The sequence below is a fragment of the Oreochromis aureus genome, linkage group 17 (assembly GCF_013358895.1).
Source record: "Oreochromis aureus strain Israel breed Guangdong linkage group 17, ZZ_aureus, whole genome shotgun sequence".
NCBI classification, from domain to species: Eukaryota; Metazoa; Chordata; class Actinopteri; order Cichliformes; family Cichlidae; genus Oreochromis; species Oreochromis aureus.
Window position 1 is genome coordinate 30,388,695 of NC_052958.1, and position 23,645 is coordinate 30,412,339.

The following is a 23,645-nucleotide window of genomic DNA, read 5'->3' on the forward strand; positions in this document are numbered from 1 at the left end:
GACAGATAGGAAGAAAAAGCAGCAACTCAAGACAGCTGCTGTAAAACCTAGCAGAGCATTTCTCAAGAGAGGAAACACAGCAAACAATCACATCTTGATTGTTTGATTTAAAATCCATAGAGGTTGTCTTGAGGCAAAATTAGAAAAATTGTGTTAGAGTCCATAAACTTATGGACTCATCCTGGGTTTTCAGGTTACGAAGGTGGTTCACTTCTTACCCTGACACATCATATTACCAGGACAAGTCCATAGTCCATATTTGCAATTATGTTCCCAGTGGCAACCTAAAAACAGCAAAAATGGTGAAATTCACATCTCTTTCAATTACACCAAATTCACACACACAGAAAAACCAAAACATTAATGACAGGTGCTGATGTCATTGTAATAAAAGTAAAAAACACAAAAGCAGACTAGGAAGTCCAGCCATGCAAAGATGCGGGTGCATTACCCCAACTTTAGCAGTTGTATCTAAAGTAAAAACAATAAATAATGGTACCACTCACTTTATGAGTTTATGTTACAATAATAATTGCATTATTTTATTACAATTTTTCAGGTGTATTTTTCTAATATGTAATGCAGTTCTGTTTAACCTTTAATTAATCAAGAAGTGTCCAGCAGAGAAAGAGAGAGGCACATTTTTGCACTTTGTTTTCTGTAAAATATGATGAGAAGAATAGAATAGAGTAGAATAAATAGAGTGAATCCATATTATGAAATGACGGCAAATCCTGCATTGCTCAACAGCAACATTTTGTTTTGCTAGTTTTCAAGAGGTCAGAGATCATTATTGTTTATCTCGATTGCAGTTCTCTCCTTTCTTACAAGCTTGTCCCATTTTGTTCCTGTTTTGGGAAATTTTGGGGAAGTCCTCTAGAAGTCATGTGTAGAGAAATAAATTGCTTTTTAAAGATTTTTATAAATATAATGAAACCATGTAATTAGTCACTTGTAATCAGTCTGAACTACACTTGTTCCTAAGTGTAGTTCAGACTGTTCGTTTATATTCAGACTACTTTACTTTTTTTTTTTATTATAAAATCCCATTTAAACCTTGCTGAAGTCAAAAAATGTATTTGCTCTATTGATTCCTGCAGATGATTAACAGGGAACTAAAAAAATAAAAAAATAAACAAAAAGACATTAATCAAATCAACATTTACAACATTTATAAATATTTGTGTTTTCACCAACTGGTTAATAGTGACCTCATAACCTCATAATAATCATTTCAATAATAGCCTGAAAAATCTACTAATTGTCTACCGAGTTATCTAATTATTATTTTTTTTTTTTTTTTGCAGTTTGTGACTTTTTTTATGTGTACCAATATTAGGGAAGCATTATAGAGTTTATAAGAGTTTGTTAGGGTCCCACTGTGTCATTAAAGTGATCACAGTATTTATATCTGTTTCCAGTGAGCCCGAGATTGTTTTTGGAGGCAGGGACAGACTTGTGTAAATCATTGAACAACATTTTTTTTCTCTCGGTCGCCAGTGTTTAGTTTTCTTTGATGGATCAGGCTCGCAAAAACAACATGCATGCAATAACCAAAAGCAGGATCCTCTTTTTGTGCATATGTTCACTGACCTCAGTTAAGAGCCAAGGTAAGTACTTCAAGTGATTTCACTTATTACATGATGTTTTGATGGTTTTGATGGTAATGTGAATAATAGGAGCTTATCCAGGAGTTAGTGTCATGAACTGGCTGTTTGATGCAGGCAGGGTAGGACTTAAATGCAGACTTAAGTAGACAGGACTTAACCTCCAAAACATTATGTTGACAAAAAGTACTGGAGCCGGAGGGCGACACAGAGGACAAAGACACAATTGGAGCCTAAGTGTACAAAAAGTTAACATAGAATAAACTCAGGATTATCAAATGTACCTTAAATAATAAACCGTAATACAAAATTACCTCAACACACAAGAAACATAAAATACTGGGTCAACAGGACCCAGAACCATGATAGTTAGACCTGGGACCTTTCACTCTTGATTTATCAAAAAATAAGTAAATGTTGCAAATTCTTTACTTAACAAGTTTGAGTTTCATCAATTAAATCAAATCAGTCTTACTTACTTAAATAAAGTATATTAGTTGCTTGATGTCTGGATGTCATGCTATTGCTCTGAGAAAGAAAAACTAACCTGTGGTTATGTCTTTGTCATGATTTTGAGGATTGTTTTCTAATGTTTTCCACTCCAGCTCAGCAGTGTCCATCAATTAATGTGCCCAGCAATGTGGACGTGATAGGAGATGCAGAAGAAGCGACCCACGGCAATGTAGTTCAATTTAGCTGCAAGTCCAGCAATCACATTCTGACAGGGGCAAGAGAAATTTATTGTGATGAAAATGGGGATTGGAAAGGTTTGGAGGACGGCAATCCAAAATGTGACGGTAAAATAAAGTTTGCTTTTAGAAGCGCCTTCTTTCAGCAATTAAATAGTAACATCCAAACATCACCTGAAAGAGAATACAGCAGCACCTGTATATTGTATATTTAATTTTGAGCTTATGAAACTATTAATCTTATCCATCCATAATAAAATGGTGTTAAATGTATCCCACTCTGTGCCATTTATACTCCTGAACACACACGTCATTAAATTACTCTGCTGAGTGTGGCTACAGTTAGCAGTGTTAGCAGCAGTAGCTCTCCTTCCTTGTAGGTTAGTGCACAATACATACATGTTACATATAATCTCAGTCAAGTGGTTTACAGCAGAACTGCACCGGTTGTTATGCCTGAAATCTGCTCGGTTTCTGCTTAATTAACACATCCTTTTTTATCCCTTGTAGTAATATTTAGGCCAAATTTCAGAATCAAATAATTATCACTTGCATATAAAATGATTTTATTTCTACTCACAGTACACTCATAGTACAAGAATAGAATGTGAAAATAGAACAAATTAAGACTAAAAAAATCTTCTTGCACTTGGCTATCAGATAGTTTGGGGAAATGTTTTGCTTATTTTGTTAAAATAAAAATACCACTATGTACTATGTACATAACAGGAAGTCCAAAACTATCAGTTTTAAACAAAAAAACATAAACAAAATCATAAAATTGGTCTAAAATTGACATTTTTTGGTTTGCTTGTTTTGACAGTAAAATGATCACATTCACTTTTCTAATTTATCAAAAATCTTCCTTTCACAACAGGTTAATCAGCAGTTACCTTTTATGTACCTTTTTATGACCAATTGTTGTAGTTGTATTCATGACTTTGACTTACTCTTCAACAGTTGTAAAATGTGAAGCACCCAGGATTGAAAATGGTTTGATACTTGGAGATATCAAAGAGTACAATGAACATGAAATCCTAAACTATGAATGCAATCCTCCATATAAACGCGCTCAAGAATTACCTTCAAGGTGCACAAAAAACGGAGACAGAACAGAGTGGATCCCCACACCTGAATGTGAAGGTAAACATATATTACATACAGTTTAAACATTAAATGCCATTGACTAGTGAGAACTGGAGCTGGATGTCTGGATGTCTTGGTATTGCTCTGCCTCATTTTCCAACATCTGCAGAAATAAAATGTGAGCTGACACTGCCACCACTCCGAGGAACCACATATGAACCTGCTTATAGAAATAGGTTTTCACCTGGTGAAACAGTGAGAGTTACATGTGGGGAGAGATACTGGATTGTGGGAACCCGCACACTCTCAGTTGAGACTACTTGCAAAGAGGATGGAGAGTGGACTGTCAGACCAGTATGTCAAGGTATAAAACTACAAAAGCTTTAGACACATATTCTAAGCTCACTGTTCTTTGCTTTGATGTAGTTCAATCAGCCATGAGGATGATGACCAATTTTATGAAGATTATCAAGTCTTTCTTTCTTTCCAGAGGTTACATGCAGCCGTCCACATGATAGACTTTTGTCCTACTGGGAGGTCTCTTGGCGTGGGTGGTCAAAGAAATTGGGCGATACTGTGAGGTACACATGTAGATCAGGATACAAGAGGAAAGATGGCGTCACTCAGGCCACATGCACCAGAGATGGATGGGAACCGAATCCACTTTGTCAAGGTATGGTGAAGTATAGTTCGATTTCCTTCTACTTCAGATCTGATCTCTTTAGTTTCCATATTTGAGAAAACAGGACAGAGAAAAATCTTTCTTGAATTGAAAGGTATCTTTGGTCAAAAAGAAGCCTCAAAGGCTCCTCCCATTAAAATCATTCATTCATACAGTAAGAAAGTGGGAGCCAGCTATATAAATATTAGAGACTCTGTGTGATAGTTCGTAGTGAGCAAAAATGGCAATGACAATTATTTGCATTTCTTATGTGTTTGTATACAAACCAACCACTAACCAAAGTAGTGTACAAATACTCATGAGATATTATTTTACTAGTATTACAGTTTGCAAGTGACATGTACTACCACATCTTTCAGTTGTGTGTTGTTTCATGCAAAGACTTCGCAGTTGACCATACATGCACAGACACACACATATCCACACATGTGCAATACCACTAAGTGCAAGTTTTCTGACAACATAGTATTTTATTATTTTTTCTTATTCTTGTATAATGAGGACACTGGACTCAGCACATTCGGGTGAAGTAAGTCGGGCCACTTTGGCAACAGCTTCACCACCGCTTGTGGCAGAGAAGTACGCAGGTGGATCCCCATGAGCAGCTGCGCCTGTGAGAGCCCATGTTCCAGTGGGGTGGCCCTGTACGCTAGCAGTGCTCTGTTGTAGTCACAGTCCTTTTTCCACAAGTCTTTAATGGTACGAACAGCGCGTTCTGCCTCCCCGTTGGCTTGGGGTACCGGGGGCTGCACGTTTCATGTGTAAACTGGTACTCTTTAGCAAAGTGCAAAACCTCTGCTCTCATTTGAGGTGGTATGACAAGTCTCTCCCCTTGAACCACATTGAAGTCCATTCTGTATTGCCAGTAACCCCTTAACTCTGGATCTAGTTTACCTTTTTCTGGCCAGCCTGTCGCACATTGATTCACCACCTTTCTACACAGGACATCCATTTCCTGTGCCAACTTAATCTCCTCCAGCCTTTTATCTGTGGCTGGGAGATGGGAAACTACACAGTCCACGAAAACCTCTACCTCTTTTTCCAGCTGCAGAGCCCCAGCAGAGGGAGGCCCCGCCAGTGGTGCTTGTGAGAGGGCATCAGCGGTGACGAGGTTCTTCCCTGGAACATGGACAATGGTGAAAGAAAAGCGCAGCAGCCTGAGGTGGAATCTCAGGATGCGTGGAGGTAGGTCGTCCAGGCCTCTTGTGCTCAGAAGAGGGACCAGGGGTTTGTGATCCGTGATTAGAGTGAACTGTAATCCCATGAGGTAAGATGACAGTCTTTCACACGCCCACGTTACAGCGAGCACCTCCTTTTCTATTTGCGCGTAGCATCTCTCTGTGTCTGTGAGACCTCTTGAGATGTACGTGACTGGTCGCCAAGAGTTTTCAGACTGTTTCTGAGTGAGAACAGCTCCGATACCGTATGGCGATGCATCTGCAATGACTCGTGTTTCTGCTGAGTTGGAGTACTGAGCGAGCACTTCTGGAGAGCTTAATATCCCTTTTAGTCTCTGAAACGCTGTTTCCTGTGGCTCCGCCCACATCCAGTCGTTTCTGTCTTTTAGCAGTTCCTTTCACGGTGTGGTGATTGTGGCTAGTTGTGGCATGAACTTGGCAAGATAGTTGGCCGTGCCCTTGTTGGGATCAGCCTCAATGCCGTTTGCTGACACTTTGTGTCCCACAAAGATTATTTGACTTTTCGCAAACTCACACTTCTCATTCAGAGTGAGACCTTCCTTCTGAAACTTTTGGAGCACACAGTGCAAACCTCTGGTCATGCTCCTGTCTGTCTCTACCGTATACAAGCACATCATCGGCATGACAAATCACACCTTCAAAATCTTCCAGCATCTGTGACATTCTCCTTTGGAAATGTTCCGGCGCCGATGCTATGCCAAAAGGAAGGCGGTTGAACTGAAACCTTCCAAAAGGCGTGATGAAGGTGGTGAGTGGCCTCGACTCTGGTGTGAGCGGAATTTGCCAGAATCCAGACCGGGCGTCGAGCTTCGTGAACACTTTAGCATCTTTCATCATTGCTAGTGTTTGATCTACTGCTGGGAGGATGTGCCGTTCCCTTTTGGCTACTGTGTTCAGGGGTGTGAGGTCCACACATATTCTGGGGGGCTTTTCTGCTGGTCTGGGGATCACTACCATGCCTGAACACCGCTCTGTAGGCTCAGTAACTTTGGAGATAACTCCCATTTCTTCCATTCTGTGCAGCTCGTTTCTCACTGCCTCTCTGAGGGGAAGAGGAACACATCTTGGGGCGGATAGGGCTATTGGTACAGCTCCCCGCTCTATCTCAATGTGGTAAGGCTCCTTCAGCATGCCTAAACCTTTAAAAACATCGGGGTATGCTGCCCTGAAATCTGTCACCGATTCCGTTACTGTGCTTACTCTGCACATAAGACCCAGAGCCTCACATGCGGGCCTGCCTAGTAGTGGCTGTGCTAGACCTGACACAAGGTAGATGTCTTGAGAAACACTGCGCCCTTTCACTGCTAGCTTTGCCTCGAAGCAGCCTTTAACATTGAGTGGGCAACTGCCTGGCCCTAGTAACTTCTTTCTGGGTCTCTGCAGCTTACCATCCCTGTCTGGACTGTACAAACCCTCTGGAATAGTCAAAGTCAAAGTCAAAGTCAGTTTTATTTGTCAATTTCTTCAGATGTACTTGCCATACAAAGGAATTGAAATTACGTTTCACACTGTCCCATGCGTAGACATAGACAACAATAAAGTGCAGATGCACAACATTTAGGTACATACAGGATGTAACAAGACAGGACCTACACATAACATATAATAAAGTGTTCCACAGTGCGCCCTGGAAAGTAGTGTACTTGTCTACTTGACGTAGTCCCAGGTTGTGGTTGGTAAGTGTTTTTGTTTTAATGCAGCATAAGACTGTAGCAGCAGTAATAGTAATATAAATAATATAAATAGTGCTAAAGAAAATACTAAAAATATATAGCAGCAGGTGTGTGCAATTGTAATGCAGAGGTAGTCGTTTCCAGTCAGGAATGTGGAGAGTGTTTCCTTGTTGTGGAGTGTGTGTGTGTGTGTGTGTGGGGGGGGTCCAGTCTGTCTTCCTATACTCCTGCCAGTCTGGTGGTTCTGCTGGCTGGGAGCCGGGAGGGAGAGAGTTCAGCAGTCTCACAGCCTGGTGGATGAAGCTGTTGGTGAGCCTGGTAGTGCGGGAGGCGGAGACTTCTGTATCTTTTTCCGGAGGGCAGGAGGCTGAACAGACAGTGTGCGGGGTGGGTTGCATCGTTGACAATTGTGATGGCTTTGCGGGTAAGGCGGGTGGTGTAGATGTCTTGCAGGGAGGGAGTGGTACACCAACTATCCTCTCAGCTGTTCTCACAATGCGCTGTAGAGCTTTTCTGTTATAGTCAGTGCAGCTACCGCCCCACACAGTGATGCAGCTGGAAAGGATGCTTTCAATGGTTCCTCTGTAGAATGTGGTCAGGATGGGTGGTGGAGCACTTGCCCGCTTGAGTTTGCGCAGGAAGTAGAGGCGCTGTTGTGCTTTCTTGGCCAGTGATGCTGTGTTGGTGGTCCAGGAGAGGTCCTCACTGATGTGCACCCCAGGAACTTGGTGCTGCTCACCCTCCACCGCAGCGCCGTCGATGGTCAATGGGGGTGACAGGTGTGGTCTCTCTGGAAGTTGACAATAACCTCCTTGGTCTTGCTAACATTTAGCAGGAGGTTGTTGTCTCTGCACCACGTGGTCAGGAGCTCAACCTCTTTCCTGTAGTGGGTCTCATCGCCCTTGGTGATGAGCCCCACCAGCGTTGTGTCGTCCGCAAACTTCACAAGGCGGTTGGAGCTGTAGGTTGGTGTGCAGTCATGTGTCAGCAGGGTGAAGAGCAGAGGACTGAGACGTAACATCCGCCCCTGTGTCGAGTTTAAAATATACATTTTCTCCATTTAACTTGACCTTTTGCACCCAGGGCTGTGACCTCTCAGTCCCTACATCTCCCGAGAACACACAATCTTCGCTGTCTGTATCCTTTTGATTTTCTGTCACTTCACGTAGCGCTGCAGCTTCACTACTGCGACAGACCACAGCAAAGTGTCCTTTCTTCTGACATTTTCGACACTGTACCTCTTTGGCTGGACATTCTTTCCATGAGTGTTTGTTCTTGCGACCACAGCGACCACATTCCTTTTCACTTTGCTTGATTGGCTTTTGTTCTTTCTTCTGCCACGTCTGCGTTTTCCCACGTTTTGTATTTGTCCGTATTGTGTCCATGTTCAGTGTTTTCTCCACTGCCGCGCTGCTGTGAAGTATTGATTGTTATTTCTTTACTGTTTCGCTCTGCCTAACTCTCTCAATGGCTTTAGCAAGAGTCAACTCTGAGTCCATTTGCAGCTGCTCGGACAGTCTTTTGTCTTTTATGCCAACCACAATTCTGTCCCTTATGAGTTCGTCTTTGAGTGCTCCAAATGCACAATTTTCTGCAAGTTTGTGCACAGCAGTGATGAACGACTCTGTACTTTCCCCATCCTGTTGCTGAGTTAAACTGTGCTCTTTCAAAATTTATGTTGTGTTTTCCTACGTAATGTTTGTCAAATGCCTCTTTGACAGTTGCATATTTCTTTTTGTCTGCATCGCTCAGTGGTAAAACTGCCAAAACGTCATCAGCAGCATCTCCCATAGCGTACAGGAGTGAGTTAACCTGATACTCATCTGATTTATTGTCAAGAGCGGTTGCAATGTGAAATCTTTCGAACCTTCTGATCCACTTTGGCCAATCAGCAGGATGAGAAAAGTCAAATGTATCTGGGGGAGTTATTTGTTCCGTGGTTGCCATCGTGATGTGTGGATCCCTGCCTTCTTCTCAGTCAGAATCCAAGCTTTCCGGTGTGCCGACCCCGTCTCCTTCCTCCGACATGTGAGGCTTGTGCTCGACTGAGCACGCGCATCTTGTTGCTAGCGCTGTTAAGCGCCTTGGCCACACTTCACCTGCATGCCGGTCATTTTTGGGTCACCCATGCGAAAACTTCTTTCGCAGTTAACTGGACTGGACTGTACTCGAAAATACCATGGAGACCCGCCGTTCACACTTCTGACACCATGTATAATGAGGACACTGGACTCAGCACAAATAATGGTACCACTCACTTTATGAGTTTATGTTACAATAATAATTGCATTATTTTATTACAATTTTTCAGGTGTATTTTTCTAATATGTAATGCAGTTCTGTTTAACCTTTAATTAATCAAGAAGTGTCCAGCAGAGAAAGAGAGAGGCACATTTTTGCACTTTGTTTTCTGTAAAATATGATGAGAAGGATAAAATAGAGTAGAATAAATAGTGTGAATCCATATTAAGAAATGATGGCAGAAATCCTACATTGCTCAACAGCAACATTTTGTTTTAGTAGTTTTCAAGAGGTCAGAGTTCATCATTGTTTATCTCGATTGCAGTTCTCTCCTTTCTTACAAGCTTGTCCCATTTTGTTCCTGTTTGTACCTAAGTGTAGTTCAGACTGTTCGTTTATATTCAGACTACTTTACTTTTTTTTTTTTTATAAAATCCCATTTAAACCTTGCTGAAGTCAAAAAATGTATTTGCTCTATTGATTCCTGCAGATGATTAACAGGGAACTAAAAAAATAAAAAAAAATAAACAAAAAGACATTAATCAAATCAGCATTTACAACATTTATAAATATTTGTGTTTTCACCAACTGGTTAATAGTGACCTCATAACCTCATAATAATCATTTCAATAATAGCCTGAAAAATCTACTAATTGTCTACCGAGTTATCTAATTATCTTTTTTTTTTTTTTTTTTTTTGCAGTGTGTGACTTTTTTTATGTGTACCAATATTAGGGAAGCATTATAGAGTTTATAAGAGTTTGTTAGGGTCCCACTGTGTCTTTAAAGTGGCAGCATGTGATTACAGTATTTATATCTGTTTCCAGTGAGCCTGAGATTGTTTTTGGAGGCAGGGACAGACTTGTGTAAATCATTGAACAACATTTTATTTCGCAGTCTGCAGTGTTTAGTTTTCTTTGATGGATCAGGCTCACAAAAACAACATGCATGCAATAACCAAAAGCAGGATCCTCTTTTTGTGCATATGTTCACTGACCTCAGTTAAGAGCCAAGGTAAGTACTTCAAGTGATTTCACTTATTACATGATGTTTTGATGGTTTTGATGGTAATGTGAATAATAGGAGCTTATCCAGGAGTTAGTGTCATGAACTGGCTGTTTGATGCAGGCAGGGTAGGACTTAAATGCAGACTTAAGTAGACAGGACTTAACCTCCAAAACATTATGTTGACAAAAAGTACTGGAGCCGGAGGGCGACACAGAGGACAAAGACACAATTGGAGCCTAAGTGTACAAAAAGTTAACATAGAATAAACTCAGGATTATCAAATGTACCTTAAATAATAAACCTTAATACAAAATTACCTCAACACACAAGAAACATAAAATACTGGGTCAACAGGACCCAGAACCATGATAGTTAGACCTGGGACCTTTCACTCTTGATTTATCAAAAAATAAGTAAATGTTGCAAATTCTTTACTTAACAAGTTTGAGTTTCATCAATTAAATCAAATCAGTCTTACTTACTTAAATAAAGTATATTAGTTGCTTGATGTCTGGATGTCATGCTATTGCTCTGAGAAAGAAAAACTAACCTGTGGTTATGTCTTTGTCATGATTTTGAGGATTGTTTTCTAATGTTTTCCACTCCAGCTCAGCAGTGTCCATCAGTTAATGTGCCCAGCAATGTGGACGTGATAGGAGATGCAGAAGAAGCGACCCACGGCAATGTAGTTCAATTTAGCTGCAAGTCCAGCAATCACATTCTGACAGGGGCAAGAGAAATTTATTGTGATGAAAATGGGGATTGGAAAGGTTTGGAGGACGGCAATCCAAAATGTGACGGTAAAATAAAGTTTGCTTTTAGAAGCGCCTTCTTTCAGCAATTAAATAGTAACATCCAAACATCACCTGAAAGAGAATACAGCAGCACCTGTATATTGTATATTTAATTTTGAGCTTATGAAACTATTAATCTTATCCATCCATAATAAAATGGTGTTAAATGTATCCCACTCTGTGCCATTTATAATCCTGAACACACACGTCATTAAATTACTCTGCCAAGTGTGGCTACAGTTAGCAGTGTTAGCAGCAGTAGCTCTCTTTCCTTGTAGGTTAGTGCACAATACATACATGTTACATATAATCTCAGTCAAGTGGTTTACAGCCAGAGATGGGCGCGTTACTGTAATCTGTAATCTGATTACTTTTTTCAAGTAACGAGTAATGGGGGATTACTATTGCAAAAGCGGTAATTAGATTACCGTTACTTTCACGTAGGAACGCTGCGTTACTGCGTTACTAAAACCGTGATTTTTTTGCGAGAACGTCTCATGACAGTGACGAAGCGAGTGCGACGTTCGTGACAACAGCTGTGTGCAGATCATAATATATCGAGTGCGGGACAGAGTGTAGCATGCAGCGTTTAAAGCGTGGAAGTACTGACCTTATTTTGAGTTTGATTCCATAAAAAGTGACAAAAACATTAGCGTCCGTTGTACATGGGAAGAAAACTTCTTTTTACAGCGAAAAAACCCCTAAACTTCCAAGCAAGCACCAAGTGAAATTCACAGAGAAACTCGCGGATTCTTCCACTGACCGCTGCAGCACACCTGCACCAGGGTAAACCTCCGCCTACCACAGTCCTGCTTTACAGGTGAAAATAGAGCAACAGGACCGCTAGTCTTTGATTTTATTTATTTTCTGTTGTGTTTTACTTGCATCTATTTGAAAGAGTGAGTGTAAACACAAAAAAATATTTTATTTTATGTGCTGGAATGTGCCGAAAATAGGTTTAAATGTTAAACAAATTTCTTCCAGTCAGAGAATGTTGCATATAATTAAGTTTTTGCTTGATGCATAAAGTTAAAAGATTAAAACTAATAAAACAAGTTTTAAAAAGAGACTTTTCCATTTGATTACATATTGTATGATGAATTATGCAGAAAAAGTAGAATTGGACTGAAAGATCTATCGCTTTATCACCTATTCAGGTTGTAAATCGTGTTTTTAAAAAGTAACTAAGTAAGTAATTAATTACTTTTGAAAATAAGTCATCAGTAAAGTAACGGGATTACTTTTTGGGGGAAGTAATCAGTAATTAGTAACTGATTACTTTTTTCAAGTAACTTGACCAACACTGTTTACAGCAGAACTGCACCGGTTGTTATGCCTGAAATCTGCTCGGTTTCTGCTTAATTAACACATCCTTTTTTATCCCTTGTAGTAATATTTAGGCCAAATTTCAGAATCAAATAATTATCACTTGCATATAAAATGATTTTATTTCTACTCACAGTACACTCATAGTACAAGAATAGAATGTGAAAATAGAACAAATTTAGGACTAAAAAAATCTTCTTGCACTTGGCTATCAGATAGTTTGGGGAAATGTTTTGCTTATTTTGTTAAAATAAAAATACCACTATGTACTATGTACATAACAGGAAGTCCAAAACTATCAGTTTTAAACAAAAAAACATAAACAAAATCATAAAATTGGTCTAAAATTGACATTTTTTGGTTTGCTTGTTTTGACAGTAAAATGATCACATTCACTTTTCTAATTTATCAAAAATCTTCCTTTCACAACAGGTTAATCAGCAGTTACCTTTTATGTACCTTTTTATGACCAATTGTTGTAGTTGTATTCATGACTTTGACTTACTCTTCAACAGTTGTAAAATGTGAAGCACCCAGGATTGAAAATGGTTTGATACTTGGAGATATCAAAGAGTACAATGAACATGAAATCCTAAACTATGAATGCAATCCTCCATATAAACGCTCAAGAATTACCTTCAAGGTGCACAAAAAACGGAGACAGAACAGAGTGGATCCCCACACCTGAATGTGAAGGTAAACATATATTACATACAGTTTAAACATTAAATGCCATTGACTAGTGAGAACTGGAGCTGGATGTCTGGATGTCTTGGTATTGCTCTGCCTCATTTTCCAACATCTGCAGAAATAAAATGTGAGCTGACACTGCCACCACTCCGAGGAACCACATATGAACCTGCTTATAGAAATAGGTTTTCACCTGGTGAAACGATAAGAGTTACATGTGGGGAGAGATACTGGATTGTGGGAACCCGCACACTCTCAGTTGAGACTACTTGCAAAGAGGATGGAGAGTGGACTGTCAGACCAGTATGTCAAGGTATAAAACTACAAAAGCTTTAGACACATATTCTAAGCTCACTGTTCTTTGCTTTGATGTCGTTCAATCAGCCATGAGGATGATGACCAATTTTATGAAGATTATCAAGTCTTTCTTTCTTTCCAGAGGTTACATGCAGCCGTCCACAAGATAGAGCTTTGTCCTCCAGGCAATCTTGGCGTTGGTGGTTAAATAAATTGGGTGATACTGTCAGGTACACATGTATATCAGGCTACAGGAGCACAGGTGGCGTTACTCAGGCCACATGCACCAGAGATGGGTGGGAACCGAATCCACTTTGTCAAGGTATTGTGAAGTTTAGCTTGCTTTCCTTCTACTTCAGATCTGATCTCTTTAGTTTCCATATTTGAGAAAACAGGACAGAGAAAAATCTTTCTTGAATTGAAAGGTATCTTTGGTCAAAAAGAAGCCTCAAAGGCTCCTTCCAATAAAATCCTTCATTCATACAGTAAGAAAGTGGGAACCAGCTATATAAATATTAGAGACTCTGTGTGATAGTTCGTAGTGAGCAAAAATGGCAATGACAATTATTTGCATTTCTTATGTGTTTGTATACAAACCAACCACTCACCAAAATAGTGTACAAATACTCATGAGATATTATTTTACTAGTACTACAGTTTGCAAGTGACATGTACTACCACATCTTTCAGTTGTGTGTTGTTTCATGCAAAGACTTCGCAGTTGACCATACATGCACAGACACACACATATCCACACATGTGCAATACCACTAAGTGCAAGTTTTCTGACAACATAGTATTTTATTATTTTTTCTTATTCTTGTATAATGAGGACACTGGACTCAGCACATTCGGGTGAAGTAAGTCGGGCCACTTTGGCAACAGCTTCGCCACCGCTTGTGGCAGAGAGGTACGCAGGTACGCAGGTACCATGAGCAGCTGCGCCTGTGAGAGCCCATGTTCCAGTGGGGTGGCCCTGTACGCTAGCAGTGCTCTGTTGTAGTCACAGTCCTTTTTCCACAAGTCTTTAATGGTACGAACAGCGCGTTCTGCCTCCCCGTTGGCTTGGGGTACCGGGGGCTGCTCGTTTCATGTGTAAACTGGTACTCTTTAGCAAAGTGCAAAACCTCTGCTCTCATTTGAGGTGGTATGACAAGTCTCTCCCCTTGAACCACATTGAAGTCCATTCTGTATTGCCAGTAACCCCTTAACTCTGGATCTAGTTTACCTTTTTCTGGCCAGCCTGTCGCACATTGATTCACCACCTTTCTACACAGGACATCCATTTCCTGTGCCAACTTAATCTCCTCCAGCCTTTTATCTGTGGCTGGGAGATGGAAACTACACAGTCCATGAAAACCTCTACCTCTTTTTCCAGCTGCAGAGCCCCAGCAGAGGGAGGCCCCGCCAGTGGTGCTTGTGAGAGGGCATCAGCGGTGACGAGGTTCTTCCCTGGAACATGGACAATGGTGAAAGAAAAGCGCAGCAGCCTGAGGTGGAATCTCAGGATGCGTGGAGGTAGGTCGTCCAGGCCTCTTGTGCTCAGAAGAGGGACCAGGGTTTGTGATCCGTGATTAGAGTGAACTGTAATCCCATGAGGTAAGATGACAGTCTTTCACACGCCCACGTTACAGCGAGCGCCTCCTTTTCTATTTGCGTGTAGCATCTCTCTGTGTCTGTGAGACCTCTTGAGATGTACGTGACTGGTCGCCAAGAGTTTTCAGACTGTTTCTGAGTGAGAACAGCTCCGATACCGTATGGCGATGCATCTGCAATGACTCGTGTTTCTGCTGAGTTGGAGTACTGAGCGAGCACTTCTGGAGAGCTTAATATCCTTTTAGTCTCTGAACGCGCTGTTTCCTGTGGCTCCGCCCACATCCAGTCGTTTCTGTCTTTTAGCAGTTCCTTTCGCGGTGTGGTGATTGTGGCTAGTTGTGGCATGAACTTGGCAAGATAGTTGGCCGTGCCCTTGTTGGGATCAGCCTCAATGCCGTTTGCTGACACTTTGTGCCCCACAAAGATTATTTGACTTTTAGCAAACTCACACTTCTCATTCAGAGTGAGACCCTCCTTCTGAAACTTTTGGAGCACACAGTGCAAACCTCTGGTCGTGCTCCTGTCTGTCTCTACCGTATACAAGCACATCATCGGCATGACAAATCACACCTTCAAAATCTTCCAGCATCTGTGACATTCTCCTTTGGAAATGTTCCGGCGCCGATGCTATGCCAAAAGGAAGGCGGTTGAACTGAAACCTTCCAAAAGGCGTGATGAAGGTGGTGAGTGGCCTCGACTCTGGTGTGAGCGGAATTTGCCAGAATCCAGACTGGGCGTCGAGCTTCGTGAACACTTTAGCATCTTTCATCATTGCTAGTGTTTGATCTACTGCTGGGAGGATGTGCCGTTCCCTTTTGGCTACTGTGTTCAGGGGTGTGAGGTCCACACATATTCTGGGGGGCTTTTCTGCTGGTCTGGGGATCACTACCATGCCTGAACACTGCTCTGTAGGCTCAGTGACTTTGGAGATAACTCCCATTTCTTCCATTCTGTGCAGCTCGTTTCTCACTGCCTCTCTGAGGGGAAGAGGAACACATCTTGGGGCGGATAGGGCTATTGGTACAGCTCCCCGCTCTATCTCAATGTGGTAAGGCTCCTTCAGCATGCCTAAACCTTTAAAAACATCGGGGTATGCTGCCCTGAAATCTGTCACCGATTCCGTTACTGTGCTTACTCTGCACATAAGACCCAGAGCCTCACATGCGGGCCTGCCTAGTAGTGGCTGTGCTAGACCTGACACAAGGTAGACGTCTTGAGAAACACTGCGCCCTTTCACTGCTAGCTTTGCCTCGAAGCAGCCTTTAACATTGAGTGGGCAACTGCCTGGCCCTAGTAACTTCTTTCTGGGTCTCTGCAGCTTACCATCCCTGTCTGGACTGTACAAACCCTCTGGAATAGACGTAACATCCGCCCCTGTGTCGAGTTTAAAATATACATTTTCTCCATTTAACTTGACCTTTTGCACCCAGGGCTGTGACCTCTCAGTCCCTACATCTCCCGAGAACACACAATCTTCGCTGTCTGTATCCTTTTGATTTTCTGTCACTTCACGTAGCGCTGCAGCTTCACTACTGCGACAGACCACAGCAAAGTGTCCTTTCTTCTGACATTTTCGACACTGTACCTCTTTGGCTGGACATTCTTTCCATGAGTGTTTGTTCTTGCGACCACAGCGACCACATTCCTTTTCACTTTGCTTGATTGGCTTTTGTTCTTTCTTCTGCCACGTCTGCGTTTTCCCACGTTTTGTATTTGTCCGTATTGTGTCCATGTTCAGTGTTTTCTCCACTACCGCGCTGCTGTGAAGTATTGATTGTTATTTCTTTACTGTTTCGCTCTGCCTAACTCTCTCAATGGCTTTAGCAAGAGTCAACTCTGAGTCCATTTGCAGCTGCTCGGACAGTCTTTTGTCTTTTATGCCAACCACAATTCTGTCCCTTATGAGTTCGTCTTTGAGTGCTCCAAATGCACAATTTTCTGCAAGTTTGTGCACAGCAGTGATGAACGACTCTGTACTTTCCCCATCCTGTTGCTGAGTTAAACTGTGCTCTTTCAAAATTTATGTTGTGTTTTCCTACGTAATGTTTGTCAAATGCCTCTTTGACAGTTGCATATTTCTTTTTGTCTGCGGTGGTAAAGTGGTAAAACTGCCAAAACGTCATCAGCAGCATCTCCCATAGCGTACAGGAGTGAGTTAACCTGATACTCATCTGATTTATTGTCAAGAGCGGTTGCAATGTGAAATCTTTCGAACCTTCTGATCCACTTTGGCCAATCGGCAGGATGAGAAAAGTCAAATGTATCTGGGGGAGTTATTTGTTCCGTGGTTGCCATCGTGATGTGTGGATCCCTGCCTTCTTCTCAGTCAGAATCCAAGCTTTCCAGTGCGCCGACCCCGTCTCCTTCCTCCGACATGTGAGGCTTGTGCTCGACTGAGCACACGCATCTTGTTGCTAGCGCTGTTAAGCGCCTCGGCCACACTTCATCTGCATGCCGGTCATTTTTGGGTCACCCATGCGAAAACTTCTTTTGCAGTTAACTGCACTGTACTGTACTCGAAAATACCATGGAGACCCGCTGTTCACACTTCTGACACCATGTATAATGAGGACACTTGACACAACACGTTCGGGTGAAGTTTCCCAACATTACTTCGTTACCGGAAGATCCCCCCCACACAGCCTTATGGGTACAGCAGTCTCCCGCTACAATTCTATTCCATTGTTTTTCTTAATTTTTGCTGCTGTAACTTTGCTCTGTTCACTTTCTGCTGTGGCACAAGAAATTTCCCAGGTGTGGGACTAATAAAGGGTTATCTTATCTCATCTCATCCGCATAGTGTTTTGTAGCAGGACAGAACAGTGCCCAGCAAGTGCAGAAATACAGTGTGAGTTTTTGGATTTTGAATTTAAAATCATATGTAAGTCAAATTTTCAGGGTGGCCACCCCCACAAAAATTATCTAGCTCCACCAGTGGCAAGAATGGATACAAATACTGAATATGTGAAACTGTGTTCAATTTCAAATGTACGCACTATTATAGTATTATATAAATTCAATTCCCTGAAAAATGTGAAAAAAGAAAAAAAAACTCAGATCTCCTACTTGTAAATAAGGGAACAGTCTCTTAAGTAAATTAATAAATGGTTAAGAAAACTTTTAATATGTTTATTATTAGCAAATGCATGTTTTAGACGTTTACTTAATTATTCATGTCCTTCTTCAGTAAATGATATATAGAACATATATATAGAAATTGAGAAAACATTTTTCAATGAAGGAAAAAACATAATTGAACGGCACTTTCTCAAAAGCCAGCATACCAACGTACCTGAAAGTATCACAGCTGTGCCACATGATCATCTTTTTTTTTTTCGATCTTGGCTCTTCACTTATTTTCAGAAATTCCACCCTGTGGGACACCTCCAGCTCTTGAGGATGGAGACACCAAGACCGCCATGAAAGAGCATTACAGCCATAATGAAACTGTTGAATACATGTGTCAGAGTTACTACATTATGGAGGGAGAGCCTTACAAAACCTGCCTCTATGGTGAATGGACTGGACACATGAGATGCCTCAGTAAGTTACAGTTCTCCCCAATCTTAATATTAATAATAATTTTATCATAATATTCTTATATCTTTGTCTCTTGTAGGGCCTTGCATTGTGAATGAAGATGAAATGAGTCAGCATAACATCACTTTGAAATCAAGTAGCACTAAGTATTTAGTTCATGATGAAATAATAGAGTTCAGGTGTACCAGAGGATTATCTACTGGCACTGTGGCAATGCGTCAGAGATGTAATAGTGGTGTGTTAGTCCTACCTACATGCCGAGAGTGAAAAGTTGAAATGATTTCTGATCTTCTGTTTTCAGATGTGGAATAATAAATCTCAGATTGTCTGATCTGGTCCGTTTTCTGCTTTCTTCTACTTCACACTAGAAGTAAAACTCATATGTTCATACAGATGTGTTTCCCATATTTTGAAAGTACACTGACCAAAATTGAAATGTATAAATCTAATCCACAAGCACTCTTAAGTAACGCAAGATGTCATACATTTATTAAAGTATGGGAAATATGACTAATGCCACTGATTTGTTCCTGTTAACTATGAAGGTTCCTTAAATGAACTTATATAAACATGACAAAAATCATTTTCACTGGTCTGGTTTGCTTACTTGGTTTCGCCTACTGGCTGAAGAAGCTGACTGCACTCCACGAGCGTCTGGCAGCACAAATGAACCAGCTGCTAGTTATGGAATGGACGGTCCTGATCCCCAAGGACCCCAAGAAGGGACCGGTCCCATCCAACTACCGACCAATAACCTGCCTCAGTACTACATGGAAGCTCCTGTCAGGCATCATATCGGCTAAGATGAACAGGCACATGGGTCAATACATGAGCGGGGCACAGAAAGGGATTGGCAAGAATACCAGAGGCGCAAAACACCAGCTACTGGTAGACAAAACAGTCAGCCGAGACTGCAAGACCAGACTGACCAACCTGTGCACTGCCTGGATTGATTACAAGAAGGCCTATGACTCAATGCCCCACAGCTGGATACTGGAATGCCTAGATTTGTACAAGATCAACAGGACCCTAAGAGCCTTCATCAGGAACTCAATGGGGATGTGGCGTACAACACTAGAGGCCAACTCCAAGCCCATAGCACGTCACCATCAAGTGCGGGATCTACCAAGGAGATGCTCTGTCCCCACTGCTGTTCTGCATAGGCCTGAACCCCCTCAGTGAGATCATTAACAAGACTGGCTACGGATACCGACTACGAAACGGAGCAGTCAGCCACCTCCTGTACATGGATGACATCAAGCTGTATGCCAAGAGTGAACGAGACATCGATTCACTGATACACACTACCAGGCTATACAGCAATGACATTGGAATGTCATTCGGACTGGAGAAGTGTAGTCGGATGGTAACAAAGAGAGGGAAGGTAGTCAGAACTGAGGGGATTGAACTACCAGAAGGCAACATTGCAGACATAGAGGACAGTTACAAGTACCTGGGGATCCCGCAAGCGAATGGGAACCATGAAGAGGCCACTAGGAAAGCTGCAACCACCAAAGTACCTGCAGAGGGTCAGGCAAGTCCTGAGGAGTCAGCTGAACGGTAAGAACAAGATCCGGGCCATCAACACCTACGCCCTGCCCGTGATCAGGTACCCTGCTGGGGTAATAGGCTGGCCAAAGGAGGAGATAGAAGCCACTGACATAAAGACAAGAAAGCTCCTGACCATGCATGGAGGGTTTCACCCCAAGTCCAGCACCCTGAGGCTGTACGCTAAGCGGAAGGTAGGGGGCCGGGGACTGGTGAGTGTCAGCACCACAGTCCAGGATGAGACAAGGAACATCCACGAATACATCACGAAGATGGCCCCAACTGACAGTGTGCTCAGTGAATACCTCAGGCAGCAGAAACCCAAGAAGGAGGAGGAAGGCGAGGAACCATCATGGAAGGACAGGCCCCTGCACGGTATGTACCACCGGCAGATAGAGGAGGTGGCTGATATCCAGAAATCCTACCAGTGGCTGGACAAAGCTGGACTGAAAGACAGCACAGAGGCACTAATCATGGCAGCACAAGAACAAGCTCTGAGTACAAGATCCATAGAGGCTGGGGTCTATCACACCAGGCAAGACCCCAGGTGCAGGCTGTGTAAAGATGCCCCAGAGACAATCCAGCACATAACAGAAGGGTGCAAGATGCTAGCAGGCAAGGCATACATGGAACGCCATAACTAAGTGGCCGGCATAGTGTACAGGAACATCTGTGCCGAGTATAACCTGGAAGTCCCGAGGTCAAAATGGGAGATGCCCCAAGGGTGATGGAGAATGACCGAGCTAAGATCCTGTGGGACTTCCAGATGCAGACAGACAAAATGGTGGTGGCTAACCAACCGGACATAGTGGTGGTAGACAAACAGAAGAAGACGGCCATAGTGATCGATGTAGCGGTTCCGAATGACAGCAATATCAGGAAGAAGGAACACGAGAAGCTGGAGAAATACCAAGGGCTCAGAGAAGAGCTCGAGAGGATGTGGAGGGTGAAGGTAACGGTGGTCCCCGTGGTAATCGGAGCACTAGGTGCGGTGACTCCCAAGCTAGGCAAGTGGCTCCAGCAGATCCCGGGAACAGCATCGGAGATCTCTGTCCAGAAGAGCGCAGTCCTGGGAACAGCTAAGATACTGCGCAGGACCCTCAAGCTCCCGGGATATATATATATATATATATATATATATATATATATATATATATATATATATATATATATATATATATACAGTCAGTTGGGCAGGGCATCCAGGGAAAAGAGGGAGGAAATCCACCACGCTCACCTCTTCAGTATCTCGCACTGAACTGGAGATTGTTATATGCATTCATTTCATCACATTTGGACTGTTGTAATTCACTGTTCACATGTCTATGCAAAAACTCCCTGGAACGTCTGCAGGTAGTTCAAAACACTGCAGCAAGGCTAGTTGCTAGCTGAGTACTCATATGTGACACCGCTGCTAATACAGCTGCACCGGCTTCCCATTGAATTGAGAGTCCATTTTAAGATTCTGATTCTGACTTTTAGAGCTCTTCATGGACAAGCACCAGCTTAAATTATTGAACTTCTACAGCCCTATGTCCCTAGCAGGCCCCCAAGGTCATGTGATAAGGGCCTATTTGCTATACAGCATACAAGGCTGAGAACTAAGGGAGACAGAGCTTTTGCCATTGTGGCCCCCAGACTGTGGAACTCTCTCCCTCTGAGCTTAAGATCTGTGGACTCAGTAGTCTCTTGTAACAAAACAACTGAAAACTCATTGTTTTAGAATTGCATTTGGTTAACTTTTTGTCTGATTTTTGTATACTTTGTTACCTCTGTGTGAAGCACTTTCTGATCTTTTGTCTAGAAAGGTGCTATATAAAATAAAACATTTTATAAAATTTAATTTTACTGCCCTGCAGTTTCATGGCCAGGTGATGCATGTTCCCTTGTTATTCCATGACAAATGAAGCAGAGCCTGCTCAGCAACGGCCTAGAAAAAGACAACTAAAATTGATGATCACAGATTTTATTTTCTTGGTTAAGAAAAATCCCTTTACAACATCTGCCAAAGTCGAGCACAATCTTGAGTCAAGGTCAACATTCAGAAGGCAGCTTCATAAATATAAATACAGAGGGTTTACAACAAAGTGCAAACCACTGGTTACACTCAAGAACAGGAAAGACAGATGAGACTTTGCCAGAAAACATCAGAAAGAGTTTCACAGTTTTACAGTGAGATCTTTGGACGAATGAAACAAAGATTAGCCTGTACCAGACAGATAGGAAGAGAAAAGCAGCAACTCAAGACAGCTGCTGTAAAAACCTAGCAGAGCATCTCTCAAGAGAGGAAACACAGCAAACAATCACATCTTGATTGTTTGATTTAAAATCCATAGAGGTTGTCTTGAGGCAAAATTAGAAAAATTGTGTTAGAGTCCATAAACTTATGGACTCATCCTGGGTTTTCAGGTTACGAAGGTGGTTCACTTCTTACCCTGACACATTATATTACCAGGACAAGTCCATAGTCCATATTTGCAATTATGTTCCCAGTGGCAACCTAAAAACAGCAAAAATGGTGAAATTCACATCTCTTTCAATTACACCAAATTCACACACACAGAAAAACCAAAACATTAATGACAGGTGCTGATGTCATTGTAATAAAAGTAAAAAACACAAAAGCAGACTAGGAAGTCCATTTTCTAAACACTGGGGGTAATCCAGCCATGCAAAGATGCGGGTGCATTACCCCAACTTTACCAGTTGTATCTAAAGTAAAAACAATGAATAATGGTACAACTCACTTTATGAGTTTATGTTACAATAATAATTGCATTATTTTATTAAGTCTATTTTTCTAATATGTAAAGCAGTTCTGCTTTTAACCTTTAATTAATCAAGGAGTGTCCAGTAGAGAAAGAGAGAGGCATATTTTTGAACTTTGTTTTCTGTAACATATGATAAGAAGAATAAAATAGAGTAGAATAAATAGCATGAAGCCATATTAAAAAATGAAGGCAAATCCTGCATTGCTCAACAGCTACATTTTGTTTTAGTAGTTTGCAAGAGGTCAGAGTTCATCACTGTTGACTTCGACTGCAGTTCTCTCCTTTCTTATAAGATTATCCAAGTTTTTCCCTGTTTGTACCTAAGTGTAGTTCAGACTGTTCGTTTATATTCAGACTGCTTTACTTTTTAAAAAAAAAATCCAACTCACACCTTGGTAAGGTTAAAACTTTTCTTTGCTCTATTGATTCCTGCAGATGATTAACAGGAACGAAAAATCAAATCAACATTTAGCCATTTATAAATATTTGTGTTTTCACCAACTGGTGAATTGTACTTTTAATGGCATGACATAACCTCATAATAATAATTTCAATAACAACCTGAAAAGCCTACTATTTGTCTACTGAGTTATCTAATTATCTAGTTTTTGCAGTGTGTGACTTTTTTTATGTGTACCAATATTAGGGAAGCATTATGATGTTTATAACAGTTTGTTAGGGTCCCACTGTGTCTTTAAAGTGGCAGCATGTGATCACAGTATTTATATCTGTTTCCAGTGAGCCTGAGATTGTTTTTGGAGGCAGGGACAGACTTGTGTAAATCATTGAACAACATTTTTTTTCGCAGTCTGCAGTGTTTAGTTTTCTTTGATGGATCAGGCTCGCAAAAACAACATGCATGCAATAACCAAAAGCAGGATCCTCTTTTTGTGCATAT

General features: G+C 41.6%; 1 protein-coding gene across 2 annotated transcripts in view; it reads left to right on the forward strand.

Moving 5' to 3' along the window:
- Window positions 1-18,759, forward strand: part of LOC116334346 (coagulation factor XIII B chain-like) — a 29,395-nt gene extending 10,636 nt beyond the window's left edge. The window contains exons 9-14 of one of the 2 annotated variants that reach the window (XM_039601484.1): window positions 2,213-2,404; window positions 3,257-3,439; window positions 3,552-3,746; window positions 3,873-4,055; window positions 18,252-18,431; window positions 18,508-18,759. In XM_039601484.1, coding sequence (XP_039457418.1) covers window positions 2,213-2,404; window positions 3,257-3,439; window positions 3,552-3,746; window positions 3,873-4,055; window positions 18,252-18,431; window positions 18,508-18,695 — 1,121 coding nt within the window. In that variant the 3' untranslated portion in view covers window positions 18,696-18,759. The remainder of the gene's footprint in view (window positions 1-2,212; window positions 2,405-3,256; window positions 3,440-3,551; window positions 3,747-3,872; window positions 4,056-18,251; window positions 18,432-18,507) is intronic. The other variant, XM_039601485.1, reaches the window with a different exon arrangement.
- Window positions 18,760-23,645: the final 4,886 nt, after the last annotated feature.